At 38.5% G+C, this 16,794-nt stretch overlaps 2 protein-coding genes across 2 annotated transcripts; one reads left to right on the top strand and one right to left on the bottom strand.

Annotated features, from left to right (window-relative positions):
* Nucleotides 1–3,204: 3,204 nt before the first annotated feature.
* LOC136268286 (fibroblast growth factor receptor 2-like) lies at nucleotides 3,205–9,209 on the bottom strand. Its single transcript, XM_066063573.1, has 17 exons — nucleotides 9,046–9,209; nucleotides 8,547–8,620; nucleotides 7,734–8,015; nucleotides 7,094–7,333; nucleotides 6,716–7,045; nucleotides 6,305–6,661; nucleotides 5,892–6,257; nucleotides 5,528–5,781; nucleotides 5,313–5,475; nucleotides 5,153–5,263; nucleotides 4,844–5,001; nucleotides 4,661–4,786; nucleotides 4,530–4,600; nucleotides 4,437–4,477; nucleotides 4,283–4,379; nucleotides 4,111–4,222; nucleotides 3,205–3,978 (listed from the first exon to the last, which is right to left on the bottom strand). The coding sequence occupies exons 2-17, from the start codon at nucleotides 8,608–8,610 to the stop codon at nucleotides 3,382–3,384; spliced, it is 3,369 nt and encodes a 1,122-aa protein (XP_065919645.1). The 5' UTR covers nucleotides 8,611–8,620; nucleotides 9,046–9,209; the 3' UTR covers nucleotides 3,205–3,381.
* On the top strand, nucleotides 9,092–10,420 carry LOC136268287 (F-box and leucine-rich repeat protein 13-like). The gene is made up of 2 exons (XM_066063575.1): nucleotides 9,092–9,245; nucleotides 9,295–10,420. The coding sequence occupies exon 2, from the start codon at nucleotides 9,296–9,298 to the stop codon at nucleotides 10,358–10,360; it is 1,065 nt and encodes a 354-aa protein (XP_065919647.1). The 5' UTR covers nucleotides 9,092–9,245; nucleotide 9,295; the 3' UTR covers nucleotides 10,361–10,420.
* The last annotated feature ends 6,374 nt before the right edge of the window (nucleotides 10,421–16,794 follow it).

Here is a 16,794-nt window from a genome sequence, read left to right as displayed (position 1 = left end):
CCATCAGTATTACTGATGACACAAACAATTATAATCAAATGTCCTCGGACACATGCTACCACAAAAATAGGGCATAAAAAGCCCCACAGGTGGGCATGGCAAGGAGTACAATTAACAAAAAACAAAACACACACACAATTAATGATGAAAAATGTCTTGCCAATATGATGTTCAAAAGTCTACACACCATTCTTGGCAGCTCTTCGCCATAAATATTCTCCTAGAAGAGGATATTGAAATTGACGCTGCTAAATCAAAGTGTGTAGCGAGCTATCAATGTAAGGATTTTTATGTAGTTTATCAGCTATTGTCAGCTGGCTGTGACCTTTTTTTTTGGTCTCACCCAGCTGGAGGCAATGTAGTGCCTCAATTCATTTATCCGCCCCTGGTCAGCCCCCCCTCATATCAACTACTTCTAATCCTCCGCCACTGATGGTCATGTTGAGCTGCAGAGCATTTCATTGTAAACCACAGGACAACAGGCAGCTGTAACAGCTCATGGCTGGGTGATTTGCAAGCATGGGTTGCATTATAGATTGTAACACTTGTGCATGAGTTTCAATCCTGCTGCCTGTTGTATAACTATTCAGTGTGCGCATAATACTTTCCACTGATGGGCAGTGTTGGGAGTAACGCGTTACGTAATATTATTACTTTTGTGGTAGCTATCTAAGTAATATAACGAAATACGCTATAAAAACAGGTAATATAACTTACACATGCAACGCGTTACCGAAGTAATTAGTTACTGTAACGAATCTAGCTAACTATAATCTAATATTACGTAATATTATTACTAAAAGTAACGAAGTTACTAATCTCGTTAGTAATCCACTGAGTAACGCCAAGCCACAACGAAGTAATGAAGCCTACTGAATGAAGCTTATTCACCAGCTTCTTACTTATAACCAAGATTTGCACATTGTCCAACAAAATCATGTCACGTGATAAGGTGGTAGTTTCACACGTGACAGCTTAAGGCTGTGAACACAAAGTAATATGATATGCAATATTATTATAGTTACTTTATTTTATGGGTAGCTAATATGTAGCTGTAACTAAATAGTTCAGTTGCAAGTAATATGTAATATGTAACTAGTTACTTTTACAAAGTAACTTGCCCAACACTAGGGTTTCCACTCAAAATAGGAAGGTGCTTCATTTTGTTGTTTCTCGTGATTTTGACACAGATTTACCTTTAAGATAAAGCAAACAAGTGCTAATTTGTTATTGGAATCTTTGCAGCAGTCACTATCAACACAATTTTACCATATGTGAATATCCAAAAAGTGGTCACGTGATCAAAAATACCTTCATGTAGAATTTCCACTGCAAAATAAGATTATTCCTCAGCCTTTTTCATTGTTTCTGATGATTTTCATGCAGGCTGACCTTAAGATAAACAAGCAAGTGCTAATATACTATTAAACTGTTTATTACTTTCACAGTTTTAACTGTAAATACCCAAAAAGTATTCACGTGGCCAGCAATCCCATTACAGCTATAAAGGATGTGCTATAGCACTACAGGATGTAGAAGTCTTCATTGTAAGCAAGAAAATATACTAATTGTGACTTCAGTCACCATAAAATACAGTGATTTTTACTAAGCTGCCCAATTTACCTATTATGATATTTTTGGTCACGTGATTACTTTTTGTATGTTTTTGTATGTTAAACTTATGCTGATACCCAATGCTACAAGCAATCCAATAATAAATTAGCACTTGTTTGCTTTATCTTAAAGGTCAGTCTGTGTGAAAAACACCAGAAACAACAAAAGGAAGCACCTTCCAATTTTGAGTTGGAAACCCTACCAACACTGCTGATGGGACTATACGTACAGGGTGGGCCAGTTAAGTGCATTCATGTATCTGTGTCACTGTGCATGTGCTATCATGAACCATGATATAAACCCTAATTAAAATAGGGATAGTAGTACTTATGTATATGTTGTACTGAACAGAACAGTGGTGGATTTTGGGGGTGGGGTCTCTTGACCAACCTTCCAAAATACAGTCATGAAAACCTCCTCCAATGATTTTACCATTTGTGATTTTTAGCCGCATAAATAGTTGCCACTGTACTCCCAACTCTGACTCCCAACAGCCAGCCTATACATGCTAATTAAAACCCACAATTGAGTGTTGTATGGTTAGCTGTGCATATACGAGTGATAGTGTATAATCAAACAAAATACAAACAGTAACTTTCCTTTGATTGTTGTCTAAACAGCTATATAACTACACAATCTGTTAAATGCAATATTCAGAGTTTGTCAGCATTTTCAAGCTGAACTGCATTCAAATAATATAAGATCATGTCTACGTAGCTACTACCATTGTATTGAGTGCACACAGGTGTGTACTGTGCAGAACTCCTGTACAGGCTGTGTAAAATAGTTCAACAGCTGCAGGAGGGTAGCTGGAAACCCAGGCACATCAACAATACTATAATAACATCAAAATTGAGATACTCAAATAATCAAATAATTATACAGCACTGTGTCTGTGTGTCAGGAAAATATTCGGTAACAGTAGCTAATAGCTATTTTACTAAACTGCTGAAATCATCCACACATTCAATTTCAGATAGGTTTTATGTTCAAAAATTTCCTAGGTGGTTAGTTGCCCCCTTTCCAAAAGTCTGGATCCGTCCCTGGTACTGAAGGTCTGCTAGCGACCTATATAATAAAACTTTAGTGGGTATTGTAGGAGCAATGTTACAGCATTGAATTATAGCAAGGGCACAAATTATTGTTATTATTATAATACATGGGCACATAGTCAGGAATCCCAGGACTAGTTGTCAGTACATTGTTTTGAACTCAGACCAGTGGAACAAGTATGTGATACTCTAATAAAGCAATCATGTTGATACTTCAAACAATTGAGTGTCATGACAATGTACCAACTATTATGCAATTTGCTATTCTTTTCCTCAGTTTCTACTGTATACAGTAAATCTGTGTCCACGTAGCTATAGTCACAGCAATTAAGAATAACTGGGAAATCTCTATGGTTGTTCTCATTTGTTGACCTAATTCTGGCAAAAGTAACTCGAGGTAGATACCGGTGCTACATGCATTCAGCAACATTGTCATGTGGTCTTCAATATCAAGTATATGCTTAGCAAGTCACTATAGCTATTACATATAACATCAAAGCTAAGACTAAACTGAGTGTCATGTACTCACTCCTCAGTATGAAAGTAAACATTTCTGAAATGTCTTGTAATAAAATCAACTGTTACAACAGGATAACAGAAATGTGCAAATATATTAGAAAAAAAACACTTTCATTATTACAAAAATATAGTCATAGATGGTTATGTACAAATTACTAAAATTACAGTTTAGATACAAGATTAAAACAAGGAAACACTATACATCAGATTCTTCAATGCCAAGTGCAGGGAACATGGGCCGGTTATCTGGATGAGCACTGATCTTTCTACTAGAAGTAGTAGGGTCTGTACAGTACACATTACCACTGGCAGTTGGTGAAGGAGGAGTGAAATGAGAGAATGAGTCGGTGATGTTAGTGTATGGTGGACTAGTCTTGATATCACAGGGACTATCAGGCATACCACTATCAATCCTGCAGGCCTGCGTTTTCGCTAGTGGGCAGGATGAGTTAGTCGGACTTAATGGAGTACTGGCTACACCACTGTCAGTACTTTTCAGCCTTAACCTATCATGTATTTTGAACAGGGAATTAGTTGCATTCACATAAGACTTTTCAGTTTTTTTCTGTATGTTCTCAGTGCTGCTGGAGATTCCACTATCCACTGAATGCTGGACGTTGACTAATAATTTAGAGTCTTCACCAGACACCGATAGTCTCCCATGCACAGGACAAATAGTTTCATGTTGCTCAGCTTCGTCCTCACCCTCATCATCTGTGACGTCACTGCCACATGAGAGCATTTCTGCAGGGTCAGTAGTCATAGGCAACTCCTTAGACCAGTTGACATAACCCTAAAGATAGTAGATAACGTTTCAACAATAGACAAATTATCTAAGTGGGAGATGAGTATTGAATTGTGGCAGCTGTGCTGCTAAGTGATGAGACTGAGCAAATTGGCTTCTTTCCATTTCAATTTGACTTACATGTGGTAAGGAGCTGTACTTCTCTTTGAGGTCTTTTAGTTGAGCAGCCAGCTTGGTGAATGATGGTCGATCTGACGGCTGGGTCTTCCAACAGTGTCTCATAATCTGGTAGCTAGTAATAGTAGAAAATAATAATAATAACAAGCACATTCAAGTTGTTAACAAGACTAACAATTCATCAGGGCACTCTTGAGGTTGGGGCATACGGTAACCACGTCTCAGCAGCCCAAGAATCTTCCTGTTTTCAATACCTGGATAAGGATTGCTGCCTGTATATCAAATGAGTATATGAAATAACACACGAGATTTCAACATATTTCACTCACCAAGTTGAATCATCTCCCACAAAACAATTCCAAATGCCCAACTACATAACCAGTACAGGTAACATAGACACTACCATATTATAGCATACTTACACATCACTCTCCGTAGTAAAACTGAGGTCTCTTATACTCTCTATAGCCATCCATCGTACCGGCAGACGTGTCTGTATAACAACATAGCACAACATCATACATGGTCCAGCTAGGTGAGCACATCTACGTACTCTACTGGTCCTAGATTTCTTGTATATCTCATCATAAAGTTTACGGGCCAGACCAAAGTCAGACACTTTCAAGATGTTATCTCCAGTAATCAAAACATTTCTGGCAGCGAGATCACAATGAACACACTATAGATACAAAATATGATCATAAAGACATGTCATATAACATAACAATGAAGTCACCTTCTTTTCTGCCAAATATTTCATGCCTAGAGCAATTTGATGGCCATAATCCATAGCTTCTGAAGGATGAAGCTCTTTCTCTTTTCTGTTTCTCTTTGCTCGAAGGTAATGCAGTAGGCTTCCCTTAGCACAGAACTCCACAATGATCTCAAGCTTTCCTGTAGCCACAAAAAGATAATGAACGGTTCTGGAAACCACACCCATGCAATAAGGAAGAACTATATACAATTATACACTTACAGTGTTTCCGCAGACAAAGCCCCACATTTACAAGACATTTACCAAGAATTAATTAACATCATTAATTACCTTCTGTGTAACTAGCTCCCATCATACCCACAATGTGCTTGTGGACACCAACAAGACTTAAGGCTGCCAATTCTTTTCTCAAATCTTCTTCAATCTCATCGTTGCCAAGTCCTGTCAATGATAAGCTTAAATTCTGAATTCAAATTCTGTTAGCTAGTACCTGGTAAGATTTTCACCGCAACTTTTGAGACAGGCTTGTTGGGCTCTATGTTAGTGGCCAAGGCACTCATCACTATGCCAAACTCTCCACTGCCAAGTGTGCCTTCAAACTTGAGATCAGAATGAGGGAAATACCAGCCACTAGTCACTATTTCTTTCATCAACTACAAAGGAGACAAACACAACTCAAACAAGAAACTATAATCAACAACATACCAAACTAGATTTTTTGTCTGGCGTAGCTTCACTAGGAATTTCTGGTGACCCTGGAAGAAGATGGTTAACATCTTCAGTAAATGAAGGAAGTCTCTTTGCTTTGTAGCGCCACAACATCATCTGTTTCCGGACAATGTAGCAAGTTAGGAATATGATGCAAGCAAAGATGACAACAGATATGATACTCAAAATGCTGACAACTATGATCGTAGTACGATTAGAGGCATCATCTGACTTCTTACCACTGGCTAAGGCTGGGTAATAATAAACACACATACCTAAAGCATTACCTAAGTTATGCCAAGTTAATCAAAGATTAATTCACTGATCCACACAAACACCTACTCCAACACATTGCACATACCTGATGCTGTCACATTCAAAGACGTGTTTCTAGCATCTATGTAGAAATCAAAATGATCAGTTGGACTTATTAGGAAGTTTTCAACAGGCAATGTCCGTACGTAGCACTCATAAATTCCTTCATCTTGGTAGCCTGCCTGTGATATATTCAGTGTAGCACGTATAGTACCGTTATCAAAAAACTGAAGATTAGGGTTGTAAGATAAAAACTCTGCCACTTCTTCTTTGGCATAGAAATGAAATGAGATAGAGAACAACTCGTATTCAAGCAACAAGTCCTCAACTTTAATATCACATGTAAGCAGCACTGATGTTTTCTCTTCCACAAAAATCATCTCAGGCTCATAATCAATAATCTGTAAAGGAACTAAAAGACAAGTAAACTAAACATGGATGTAATCACATTAAGGCTACCTTTAAAGAACTGCACATGAGAAGTATTTGTTTTAGAATCAGCAAAACTGGCTGCAATACAATCATAATAGCCACTATCGGTTTGGGTAACATTGGAGATTGTTACAGTGGCAATAAACCATCTGCTCCCTTCTTTAACTTCTGTTTGGACATCAAAAGCAACTCGGTCTCCGTGTTCTTTCTTGTGAGTCGACACTGTCCATGTTGGAGTTAAATCAGTTGTATGATTTTTATATGTAATTGCCATAGTGATCCCTCCATTGTTGGAGACACTTGCTTGCACAATACATGTGGCTTTAAACTGTACTCCATCATATAAATAATGGAATGGAGAATAAGTAGTAATGATAAGATGGTCTGCAAAATAATAACAAATATAAAACTAATACAAAATACCAACAAACCACATACCTTTAGTACGGATATAAAACCGAATGTGTAAGGAACGATTCACTACTTCCCACTTGTTTTCTACCATACACACATATTCACCGCTATCAACATATGGTACAGGGCTGAATATATTTAGTTGCAGCACATAGGGTGGGTGGTTAGATGACACTTCGACAATGTGAAGGCGTCGCACTATGTCACTCTCTACTTTCATCCCATCGTGAAACCAGGTAATGTTGGGACGCAATGAGCCTGTTGTTCTGCACTCTATTAACTTTGGATCTAAACTGGGGAATATAGTGGTGGAATTCTCTTCTGCAGGGAAGATAAACCTCACAGGTTCATAATCTAAAGGATACACTATTAACAACAAATCAGACCATGTTACTTGCTTACCTTTAGGATAAATGTACTGTATAGAGTAGTGTCCTCCACCAAAACACAATGCCTTAATAGATTTCTCATAGGATGTCAGATCATGTGTAAAGCTGGAATTATGGTGCTCCAGTGTTAGCTCGGTGTAGTTTATTGTTAGAAGAGACCAGGTGATGTCATGGGAAGTAAGTGGACAAGATATGATATACTCCCCAGGGTCAGATGGACCACTTTCTTGTATTAGTTGTTCCTCTTCAATACCTATATCAATAGATGAATCAGTAAGTATCTATGTGTACATGTGTGTGTGTGTGTGCACGCGTGTGTGTGTGTGTGTGTGTGCACGCGTGTGTGTATGTCTGCGTGTGCATGTCACATAGTGAGTATGTGTATGTGTAATAAGTGCATGTGCCAGTACATCATGTATATATATAGCACAAGCCTAGTATAGATAACCTCACACATGCAGTGACCACGTATATATTATGCCATACACATCCAAACAACAGATACACAGTAACACAATCTAACACATTAGTCATCACTCTATTTACTATTTACACTACTATTATTGTGATTTCAAGGCTAGCATTGAAGCCAGCATATCATGTTACATGTATAAAGCCTGTTATACAGTCAACAATATTATTATTATTATTACCTGGTGGTAGAATAGCAGTCTTTTTCACTAGGGTCCCTGTCTCACTCTCAACCTTACAAACATAGCGACCATAATGTAGCCAGGAACTGACTGATACATTGACAACAATCCGATGTTTCAGGTTGGTGATACTCTTGATAACAGGAGTCAAGGGGATAAACCCGTCATACCAGACCAGCCCAAGACCACTTAACACTTTGCTGGTATCACTACTGGTCATGTTACATTCAAGTAGAACCTGTTTATCAAGTTGAACTCGTTGAACTGGAGTAACATTTACCACTACATAGCAGAAAAAGTGTGTAGAAGGCATTTATTGGAATGTTCAAGTATGCAAACATTACTTAGTGACACAAGTTGTTAAAAAAATGTCTAAGTAATTAGCAATTAGTGGTCATTCAAGTATTAACACCTCAGTGCAAACAACCAGGTTGCATCATTAAAACTTTTAGCTACCATGGCAACACTAACCAAACCAAGACAATTGATTTAAATTACTTACTAAAAACAAGTAATTATAGTACATGATTACGATTAATTAAACAAAATATTTTACTACTACAAATCTGTAGTTCATTCTGAGCCCCTTTTCATCACTATTAAAGTGTTTCTTTTCTCATATTAAGTTTATTATATTGTAGGTGGCCTATTGCATTACAAAAATGCTACCAACTGTTTATTAGGATAATTTGTATACAAAAATAATGATTTACACAAAGAAGGGAAATAACAAACACTCCATACAGTATGAATCGCTGACAATAAATAACAATTACATATCTGAATACAATAAAGCATACATTGACCACATACCGATATTGTCACTGATATCAGCTCCCACTACGGAAATACAGATAACCAACAGCACAGCCAACATCTTGTCTGATCTGTATAAAACATGTACGCAAACAAGTAAAAATATTGTCAATTAAGTACTACCCAAGTCCTTAAATGGACAAAATTAACTACACTTACAAGTAGGCTAGCTAATTGTTACCAGTTAACTGAGTATTTATCTTATTACAACAGCATAAACACAACGGAAATAACAATATATTTGAATGTGTACTTGTGCATGTATGTACAGCGGTGATGAACAGTTCGTGGAACTAAAAGTACGCGAAACTATAACAGAAGTTCAATGTTGTGCAACAATCCTAATGTTCGCGGCAAACATGTCTAGTGCCGCGTGAAAACGTGTTAACTCGACCCAATTTACACGTTATTCGTTTCGCGAGAACTTTGTTCCAACAATATTTGGCGTACACAGTCATGAATATTGAAAACACAAACATATCTTTATACCGCTCACCCAAGTGTTCACCAATGTGAGAAGATACGGCCCCTGTTGATTTCCTTAACGTAAAAAGAACCACAAAGGCAGCACTCGGAAACAGTCACGCGTACACTGATGATCTAGTCCGAAATTACATTTTATACAACTTCAATTAGATTTTTGTGGTCCATCTCTAATTAATGCACACTTGTTGATGTTTCAACATCCGTTGCTAGGTAAGGTATCGTTTCTGTACTGCAATCGTAATAGTGTATTGCCCGATAGGATGGCTGACGGTAACCTTCCACCAAAAAAGCGAAGAAAAGTTGACACGGTCACTTTTGTTTCAGCTACCAATCGCCTGGAGCTTCTACCAGACAATGTTCTTTTGTGTGTGCTCGGGTACCTTGATGCGGTGTCATTGAAGCGGGCTGGAGCCGTGTGCCGTCGCCTCTGTCGTTTCTCTAACGACCCCACTCTGTGGAAAACCGTAGACCTATCCTTGGTTGCCAAGAGTATGAATATTCGTAAACTACAGAGGATAATCCACCATGTATTGAAACCCAGTACGGAACAGATCAGTGTGTATGCTAGCAAGTCACATTTTAACCTTACAAATAACACTTTAAAATTGTTAAATGCAAAATGTCCACAAATTGCTTCTCTATCATTCACTGGGTGTACGCTAACATCTCTAGCTTGGACTGATTTAGTACAATTCACCCATCTGGCATATTTAGGCATAGAGAGGTGTGATTTTAATGGCACCAGATTTTTTGATTGTGTTGATTTTAAGCAACTTCCAAAGCTAAAAGGTCTTTCATTTTCTGGAGGCTCGTTATTTCAAGTCGGTGTTGCTAAGTTGCCTGGCTTGGTTAGCCTCAATTTGATTGAATGTACTAACATATGGAACACAGCACTGAGGGATATTACTGATGCCAAAGATTTACAATATCTCTCTCTTCCTTTCTCTGCATTGCTAGACGTTTACGCTAGTACGAAACTCCTTAAACTGAAGTCACTTGTGATTGGTGGAGCGAAGGCAAAGGTTGTGCGTAACCCAACAAGAGACATTCAGTCAATTGCCCGAGTGTCACCAAATTTGATATTCTTAGATCTTTCAGATTGTGATTATTGCATCTCTTTGTCCACACTTGATGAATTTGTGTCTTTAATCATTGCCCTCCCATGTTTGAAGGTTCTTGGCCTTGTTGGCCATGATATCAGTAAAGATATGTTGGATCAGTTGCTCCAAGCTCAGCCATGTCTCACTGTGTTGACTGAACAGTGGAAACTGTTAGCTTACAAGATCCGAAATAAAATTCCTATATGCAATGCTATAACTATGTGATTTAGAAGTTTGTATATTTTTTTATTATAGCCAAAAGCTATGAACAATACTTGCAGTAATATGAGCTATATTTAGTAACTGCAGAGGTAGAAATTTGAGCTATATATAGACAGGGTAGTGACAGACTCAACATTCACCCACTTAGCTGATCGAATTTGATATATTTACCATTTTCTATACATGAAAATCAATAGGTTGTGTTTCATAATCTCTTTAGGTATTGCTTAAGATAGGCTTCTCAGTGTAACTCATGATCACATTGTGGTCTCCTGTGGCTTACAATTGAGACTGTACATGTGGTGGCTCTTAATTGAGACCAACTGAATCCCACAATTTTGTCCTGTCATTGTTGTACCAGCATGAGAGCATTTTGTCTAACAACTTAGAATACTATTTTGCAGCTCCATCTCACAGGTTCCATACCCAAAGGTCCCTCTTGTGCAGTATTATTGTATAGGTCACCACTTTATGCTGGTCTGTGTGTGAATTTGAGCTCAGCAGGTTTTATTATCATGTGTTGCTTTTGATAAGAATAAAAATTCATACGCAGACAAGAGAATGGGGGAGGATTGTTTAGAGAGCAAGGCTATGACATTTCTTGTATCAAAAAAGTTCATGAACTCTTAATAGCCAGTAAGCAGCCAGATATCAGACTCCATAAAAGGCTCTCCCCTGCATACCTCCTCTCCTTGCATGTCACTATACTGTAGTCCAATTATGGTAATGAGTATAGCTGTACACTGCCATAAAAAAATTTACCCTAATACTAACAAAGAATTGGTCATTTAGAAGTCTCAATTATCAATCTTCAGGTCAGCACTTAAATTCTTGTGCGTTATGTATTCTTAATGTTTGTAGTTGTCCAATCAGTATAAATATTATGTTTTTGCTGCTAGCAATGAGTAATAGCTTAAATTTTGTGATCATAGTTTATTATTGCAAAAATTGTTGCACATGCAGAACAAGTGTATTATATATTACTATAATATTATAGTCACATGTAAAATTAACTTCACCACCTTGCCATTCTGGTGGAGTTGGACTAGTACAATAGCTGCATTGGTTCTATGTTGTTAGTGTGGTCAATCTGGTCATTCATTTTTATATAGCTAGTTACCGGCTAGCTACACTGCTGAGGGTGACTTCAAAATTTGTATGGAAGCTAGTAGTAGCTCTTTCATCAGCTGCAAAAAGGACAAGCACAACATACAAAAGATATAGACAATGTGTCAAACTAGCATTTTTATTTAATGGAGGTGGATAGATCAAATATCTGTGGCACTGCCAACTTTTGTATCTGTATTGGATTTGGATACTGTTGGCTACAGCTTCTGAATCCTGATTGTACTGATTTCAGTGAACAATACATTTCTGTTACTATTTTATATTTGCAGACAGTGTCTAAAACAATGCTATAGTCACCACCCGGTCTGGGACATTCCCCCTGCTTCACAAATCAAGTGATCAAGACTTTTGACTTTAGTAGTGATGAATGCTACATTGTTACACAAACACATATCAAGAAGGTGCCATGCATGCAGATAGCTGGAATGTAATATCTGAGTCACAATGTGATTTGTCCGACTAGATCACTCATTTTGATATTGATACAAATTAGTGGAAATGTCATCACCCTGCAGGTATACAGACATGGAGGTCATGTCAAAAGGGTTGTAGACTTAAACCTTTAACCTTTAAACAGTCTCAAAAGTTGAAGCCACCTTAGCTCAAATACTCTCCCAAAACTAGGTGCACAGTGGCATTGACAACATTTCTATTATAGGACAGAGCTGATCTATCTGCAGTATACTTTGCCAAATTGTTGATATGTGGCAATGATAAGAACATGATTCAAAGCAGCTCTTCAAGCTGTCTAGCAAGCTGGACTTACTTCGAGTCTTGTATGGTGATTATCAAACTTTTAAAGGTCATGTCATCACCAGTGAAAAACCTCTCAGGAGGATAGAGACTCTAGCCATGATGAAGCTTAAGGCTGGGCTCATATTCTGTCACCAATTAGCAGCCAGCTACCTTTGTATTTGGTGCAGGGGCATAGCCAAAGGGGTTTCCAACAGCACCGAGTTACTAGGAGTACCAGGGGTCTGCATGGGAGTGCAGCCTATAGCCTCTGATATAGAGCTTGATTACTGAAAAGTTCAAAACTCCCCGTGTTTAATTGTGACATAAAAAAATTTGAAACACCTTTCAGCATCACCAGAATCAGTATAGTCAATTTTTTAATCAGAATTTTTTTTTCCTTTTACCAACTAACTATATATGTCCAACCATGCACTTTATTCTGCTTTACAACTTATCAATCAGCCATAACAGAACAATTTTCAGGGGTGGATCCAGACTTTTAAAAAGGGGGGTTCCACTTTGGAATTGCAACTTCAGCCTAGCTATAAGTTGAAGACCAAAAAAGTCATCACCTGTTGACAATGGCTGCCCCTCACCATAGATGCCCTCATCAACTATATTTCCTTATTAATAACTATAGATATAGCTTGCTACACTGCTCCTCAAAACTACTGTGACTGCTCTATTAGAGCATCTCGATTTGACTGCTCTATTAGAGTATTTGGAGTAAGAGAGACTCTTTCAAAAGAAGGGTTCCATGGAACCCTTTGATAGGGTCCGCAACGTGAAATTTCGACCTCCGAAAATCAACTACAAAACCACCCACAAATGCTAGGCTAGGTACCACTTAGAAAATGCCAGATTGGCGCGTTATTTTTCATTAACGTCTTGTCGTGCAAATCAGCGAATATGCTTAAAAATTACGAGATTTTTTGCTATATCTTCAAGGAAATGTCTTTTAAAGCTACAATACGCACTCTCAACCTTTCTTATTAACTGTACTCTAAACTAAAACCATCAGTGGCCGCATTGTCTGGAGCAATTTCCAGCCGCAGCATTGCGAAAATGAAATTTCGGACTCGAAAAAAGTTTCTATGCCACTGGAGCCCACAGTAGCGATGCCAAAGTAACCCTCCCAGGTCAAACTGGTCTGGCATGGGTCCAACTACTACCACACCAAATATCATTGAATTCCAAAATTGTTTGCCATCTGGCTGAGCTCGAAGGCTGTCAAAAATTAGTCAAAAATGCCGATTTTATTCACTGACGGGAACTTTTACTAGCCAGATGTGCTAGTTTACTTCTCAAAAGCTTGCAAGACCCATAGCCAGTAGCTTTCATTCATAGGGTTGGTCTGGCAGCTCTTCTAGCGGCCTCAAATTCCGCCAAATGCCGATATCCATAATTTTTTCCGATATCGACCACTTTACAACCCGTTAAAGAAATCTTGCACAGCAAACGTGGTGCTTTGTCTCTCTAAAGTCATGCTGCATCCTTGTTTAGTTATATTCGTCCATAGGGTGGCACTGGCAGCTCTCTTATTGAGGCCAAAATCCATCGAAATTCCCATCTCACCATTTGTCATCAGCTTTCGGAAGTTTTACAAGTCAAACATGCTGGTTTACCTCTCTACATCCTTGCTAGACCATTCAATATCACCTTCGTCTGTGTAGGCAGCTTTCTTCAGTACCTTGAAAACGTCAGAGCGCGCCAATTGAGCGCAACCGTCAATACCAGTTAATACTTATTTTGTTTCATTGCATGGTTCCACGAAAGAATGACAGGAAAACCAGCAGAAATGTAATAGAGCGCAAATAGAGTTAGTCTAACTCTAAATATTGTACTCTAAAAAACTCTACATGTTTATACAAATGATTACCGAAATGCAAATGCCGATTATCAAAAACCACAATCGAATTTCCATTCGTGTAGAGTTCCGAAGGTGGATATTTAGAACTATACTAACTCCAGTTGGTTTATGTAATATTTCTGCTGGATTTTCGTGGAATCAATGAAACAAAATAAGCAGTAAGTGATGTTGATGGTTGCGCCCAATTGGCGTGCTCTGACATTTTCAAGAGACTGAAGAAAGGTGTCTACACAGACGAAGGTGATTGAAACGTCCAGTAAAGATGTAGAGAGGAAAACAAGCATGTTTGACTAATGTAAAACGTCCTAAAACTGATGACAAATGGCGAGATGGGAATTTCGATGGATTTAGGCCTCGATAAGAGAGCCGCCATTGCCACTCTATGGACGAATATAACTAAACAAGGATGCAGCATGACTTTATAGAGGCAAAGCATCACGTTTGCTGTACAAGATTTCTTTAACGGGTTGTAAATTAATCGATATCGGAAAAATTCGTGGATATCGGCATTTGGCGAATTTTGAGGTCGCTAGAAGAGCTGCCAGACCAACCCTATGAATGAAAGCTACTGGCTATGGGTCTTGCAAGCTTTTGAGAAGTAAACTAGCACATCTGGCTAGTAAAAGTTCCCGTCAGTGAATAAAATCGGCATTTTTGACTAATTTTTGACAGCCGTCGAGCTCAGCCAGATGGCAAACAATTTTGGAATTCGATGATATTTGGTGTGGTAGTAGTTGGACCCATGCCAGACCAGTTTTGCCTGGGAGGGTTACTTTGGCATCGCTACTGTGGGCTCCAGTGGCATCAAAACTTTTTTCGAGTCCGAAATTTCATTTTCGCAATGCTGCGGCTGGAAATTGCTCCAGACAATGCGGCCACTGATGGTTTTAGTTTAGAGTACAGTTAATAAGAAAGGTTGAGAGTGCGTATTGTAGCTTGAAAATACATTTTCTTAAAGATATAGCAAAAAATCTCGTAATTTGTAAGCACATTCGCTGATTTGCACGACAAGACGTTAATGAAAAATAACGCCAATCTGGCATTTTCTAAGTGGTACCAAGCCTAGAATTTGTGGGTGGTTTTGTAGTTGATTCTCGGAGGTCGAAATTTCACGTTGCGGACCCTACCTTTGAACCCCACCTGATTGTCCATAATGAAATATAATCTCTCCTCCCCTCCATGGCCAATCCCACTGCCATGGAAGTGGCTTTCACCTTGCACTCTCCCTTCCTCACCACAACCATTATCCCTTTCTTCCAGTATAACAATGTTAGAATACTAACACATTCAAGGGCGTAGGCAGGGGGGGTTCAGATGGTTCGGACAAACCCCCCTTCAGAAGCAGATTTTAAAAAAATTAAAAATCACACCAAATCTTACAGCCCTGGAGCTCTCCGGTAGCTACTTTCCAACTGGTGCTCCTCTGTACTACTCTTGAGGGTCACATCACATTATAAATGCTGAACCCTGCAAATCATATCTATTGCATCACGTGATCACTTGCGCACGTGACGAATGTCCCAAGTGAAACGGCGAAGGACAGTTCAGTGATTGGTTGAGACATATTACAAGCTTAAGGCAGCAGCTACTAAACTTGAGTGGTCGAGTTATACATGTGTCAGGTTAGCACGAACTGTGAATTGTTGATGTATATTTACCTGATGAATTGTTTGTTTATTTATTACATGTTGTGGTCACGTGATGTCTCGAACATATTGGAGTACAAGCCAAGTCTGAAGTTATTGACCATCAACAGGAGGACCGGCCGAGAATAATGTATATAGCTGGAAAGAAGTATTGCCGACTAAGGGACTCAAGTGTGGAGGGCTTCCGTGTGCCAGGAAATTGAAGTTGGCTGTCAGTATGCTGTCTGGAAGTGAAGATTAGTTAGTATTACAATAGGTTTATAGTTTCTATAAGCTGCATATTAAACAGCAGTGTGTAGGTTTTAGCTAGTTAGATGCACAAACATCTTTTAATGTTACTGCCTAAGGGCACATTTTGTGTATGCAAAATTTTCATTCAAACGTGGTCTAGGGGAAGCACCCAGGCCTTCCCCTTAAGACATTCCAGTTACTTTAAATCCAAACCCCCTTCAAAATGTTCCTGGCTACGCCCCTGAGAGATCTAGACATTAAATATAGGCAATGCAGACCTCCGATATGTAGCTATCTGTCATTTGGGTGTAACGATACACTACGAGAATTTAAAATGAATTACTTACATTGAATATTGCTATATATACAGTTAATTAATGTCATTAATTAACTGTATATATAGCAATATTCAATGTAAGTAATTCATTTTAAATTCTCGTAGTGTATCGTTACACCCAAATGACAGATAGCTACATATCGGAGGTCTGCATTGCCTATATTTAATGTCTAGATCTGCCAATATTCCCAAATGTACCCTGAGCACATCTGTAATACTTTATTAGACTGCTGTACCTTGATCTCTTTCAAGAGATGTCCCATCTGCATAGATTCTTCTCTATGTAAGTTTTATGTTACTCGCTGTACTGTACTGTATATATGCTGCTGTTGCCTACTCACTTTTGTACTGCCAAACTAATGATGTTAGGTTTCTTTTGTAAACTTAGAAACTAAGGGGTATCCCATCCTACACCTCTGCATTGGTGATTGTTACATTGTACTATAGTAGCTACAAGTAAAAAGGTAAATGAGCATCCATATAATTATAC

The sequence above is a fragment of the Dysidea avara genome, chromosome 10, assembly GCF_963678975.1.
Source record: "Dysidea avara chromosome 10, odDysAvar1.4, whole genome shotgun sequence".
NCBI classification, from domain to species: Eukaryota; Metazoa; Porifera; class Demospongiae; order Dictyoceratida; family Dysideidae; genus Dysidea; species Dysidea avara.
This window is presented reverse-complemented; position numbering and strand designations above follow the sequence as displayed.